This window comes from Diabrotica undecimpunctata, chromosome 7 (assembly GCF_040954645.1).
Source record: "Diabrotica undecimpunctata isolate CICGRU chromosome 7, icDiaUnde3, whole genome shotgun sequence".
NCBI classification, from domain to species: Eukaryota; Metazoa; Arthropoda; class Insecta; order Coleoptera; family Chrysomelidae; genus Diabrotica; species Diabrotica undecimpunctata.
The window spans coordinates 89,241,558-89,245,226 of NC_092809.1; the positions used below are offsets into that span (position 1 = coordinate 89,241,558).

General features: G+C 38.9%; 1 protein-coding gene across 1 annotated transcript; it reads left to right on the forward strand.

Moving 5' to 3' along the window:
* Positions 1 to 403: 403 nt before the first annotated feature.
* LOC140446525 (matrilysin-like) lies at positions 404 to 1,240 on the forward strand. Its single transcript, XM_072539083.1, has one exon. It carries the CDS (start codon positions 404 to 406, stop codon positions 1,238 to 1,240), a length of 837 nt encoding a protein of 278 aa, XP_072395184.1.
* Positions 1,241 to 3,669: the final 2,429 nt, after the last annotated feature.

Here is a 3,669-nt window from a genome sequence, read left to right on the forward strand (position 1 = left end):
TGAAAGAGTGGAGAGTTTTAAATATCTCGGAGTAACAATCACTGCAGGGTTTGGTAACAAATGCACTATTTTTTAACATATTATTTAATATATTTCTGTATATAATTTCAATTCTTTGATTAATACTAATTTTATCCATATAATATATGCTTTATAAAAATACGGTTAATATTACACAAAAACTTCTTCAGTCAGAAGATGTGTGTGTTTGGATTTTTGTATAAATAACTGTATTAACAATTTTTGGAAATTAGTATAAATCGAGATGCTTGTCTGTTTACATGTCTTATTGTTGCTCTCTGTATCTGTGTGTGCAGAGAATAGCACTCTGGAATATGCTAGTTCTTTTCTTAAACGTTTCGGATATCTCAATACATCAAGTAATGCTATTTCTAGTATAGATATGGCCTTCGTTGAATTTCAAGAAAGATACAATCTTCCGGTGACCGGAACATTAAATAATGATACTATGAATATGATTAATAAGCCTAAATGTTCTGTTGGAGACAATAACTATGCAATTCATTCGAAGTGGAATAAAACGATTTTACGCTGGTATTTCCCTCAAGCTATTAGTATTCCTGATTATATAAATCTTGCTGCAGAAGCTTTCGCTAGATGGAAGAAAATATCTAATTTAAAGTTTAAACGAGTAATAATACCTTCTTCAAAGCCTGATATTACTATAACTGTGGTGCCAAATAATCATAATTTTCGAGCAAGTTGTCAAGGAACCTCTAAATGTTCATTTAATTTCGATGGTCCCGGAAAAGTATTGGCCCACGCATACTATCCCAGCGCAAACGGTGAATGTACCGAAATTCATCTTGATGCTAATGAACGGTGGTATGTAGGAAATGGCAGAGCTCCTGATGGTAAAGTCAATTTTTTGGCTGTCCTAATGCATGAAATTGGTCATTCCCTTGGACTGGAACATAGTACTAGTGATTCGTCTATTATGTATGCTTGGTATCACCAAGATGTGCCAAGTTTTGGTGATGATGATAAAAAGGCAATGAGCATGCTATATGGACCAAAAACAGTTCCCATACCAACAACAACACCAGTTAAGCGAACAATTTCGCAAACCAGGAGCAATGTACCGAAAACACCTGCACTAAACAACAGGGCCTATTTGCCGAAAACACCTGCAATAAAAAACATATGTCTAATTCAATATCCCGATTTCATGTTTCTAGCTACACCTCCACAATTTCCAAATTATCGAATGTACGTTTGATCTGGCCCGTATATATGGAAGTTTGATTTAAATGAGATGCGCCTGAATTAATTACCGATTATTTCCCCAAAGAGTTAAGGTCTAGGCACGTTTCACATGTTTTTCAGAATTCCGAGAGACACTTAGTAACTATAAGCAATAATCAGTATTACGCTGCATCTTTTCCCAATTTAAAAATTCAAAAACGTTTTATGTTTCCTTCTATACCTGCGAGAACCAAAATAAATGCCTTGTTTCAAACAAACAGCGGTCAAACGTATTTATTATACAATGATAATTCTTATACTGAATTTAACGAAGCTGGAGATGTCTTAAACCGTGGACCAATAAATTATCTCTTCCCAGGACTACCAGATAAAATAACATCAGCATTCCGCTACACGGATGGGTTTATTTACTTTTTCCAGAACAATACCTATTATAAGTATAGCGAATACACACGTAAAGTTTTAGCAGCAGGAACGTTTAGCTGGGAACTTTTTGGAATACCCTACCCTGAAGACGGCGTATTAAAACAATTAAAAACTTTGTTAAACAAAATTGTAACTATATACGAATAAAGGTTAATGTGTTCCCTCTTAATGGTTGTTTTATTTAAATTCCATAACTCTATGTATGTCAAGCGACGTCTTGCGTTGACTGACACATAACTGTCACGTCCTGCGTCGAATGTAACGTCATTTCACGCGACATTTCACGTTCTGCGTAGAATGTCACGTTCTACGTCGGATGTCACCTGACATTTCACGTTCTGCGCCGACTGTCACGTTCTCTTAGGCACTATACGGAAAAGAAGAAGAAGAACGTCCATACTGAACGTTGACATGGCTTTTGTGTCACCAACGCTTTCATTTGACACCTCATACGTCAAAATCAGGCCAATAGCAACGAAGATACATTTTAGCGCCCATTTGACAATGCTGTCATCTTTGTTTTTTGTGTCAAAGTATTCCTCGTCTCCTCCCCGTTCCAACAAGCCCTTGTACGTCACGATCGGACCAATAGAAACAAAGATATGACGTAATGACCTTTTGGCATGCTCCAATGCGCACAAAACATATTTCATTCAACCCCATTTTTCATCCCCTTTCCAACGAGCCCTCGTACGTCACGATCGGACCAATAGAAACAAAGATACCTAATAATGCCCTTTCGGCATGCTCCGATGCACACGGCACATACTGCGTTCAACGCCATTTTTCGTTCCCGTTCCAACGAGCCCTCGTACGTCACGATCGGACCAATAGAAACGAAGATACCTAATAATGCCCTTTCGGCATGCTCCAATTCGCACGGCACATACTGAGTTCAACCCCATTTTTCGTTCCCGTTCCAACGAGCCCTCGTACGTCACGATCGGACCAATAGAAACAAAGATATGACGTAATGACCTTTTGGCATGCTCCGATGCGCACGGCACATATTTCATTCAACCCCATTTTTCATCCCCTTTCCAACGAGCCCTCGTACGTCATCCTACGTTAAGCCTTTTGGAACTTACGACCGGGGGTTGCGATTTTAAGGGTTGCGATTTAGGGGATGTGCTCAGACATACATAGTCTATCTACTCTTATCCTCTACCAAATTTCTCCTACGTCGTACGAGTTGGCAACTGTAACGCACCCGGATATAGCAATTGGAAAGTACCATGTATCTGCTCCCCATCTTTTTGTGGAGGATGATTCCAATTCGACTAAAACACCTCTACATGAGTTATGTAGTAGAGGACGACCTTCAACCACGTTGCAGAAAGGCGTTCCAGATGAAGCCAAAGGGGCTATTCCAAAACGACACCTAAAGCCAACGCGGCAACCCGCAAGTTCTGGTGTACCTGAAACCACAGCCAGTGACCCCAAAAGTATCTCTTTGCCTGCAAGGAGTAATGGTTCTATGCAGAGACCCAGGCGTTCCAAGCGCCGTTCTAAGCGTTACCATGACGCCCATGAATGATGCCCGAGGTCTGTCCCAAGCCCTCGCCAATAATCAGTTTTGTTTTATCATATTCTATGATAAGACATACAGAATATTTAATCATATTCTATGTCTGATCCAAAGGGGGAGGATGTAACAAAAATTATACTTGGCAACCCTGCCACTCGTTTTGACGTAGGATGCTGTCAACGTCTGTCATATCGACATCCGCCATTGTCATATTGTCTATCCAGCAAACAACATTTGTGTATCTGCATAATGTAGTTTTTTCAATAATGTAGTCTATTGTTTTATTTTAATCGGATTACACTACATCAAGTAATGTGTTTTATCATTATTTACCTCAACATGTGCGTTGCAACCTATTTACAGTGAAGTTATTACGAAATGAACCCTTATTTCTCGAGAATCACATCCTAACCTCACCTTAAAGTTAAGAGTTTTTGGAGTTTAGGTATCGATATATATGTTATAAATTTTTAATAACGATTGTTTTT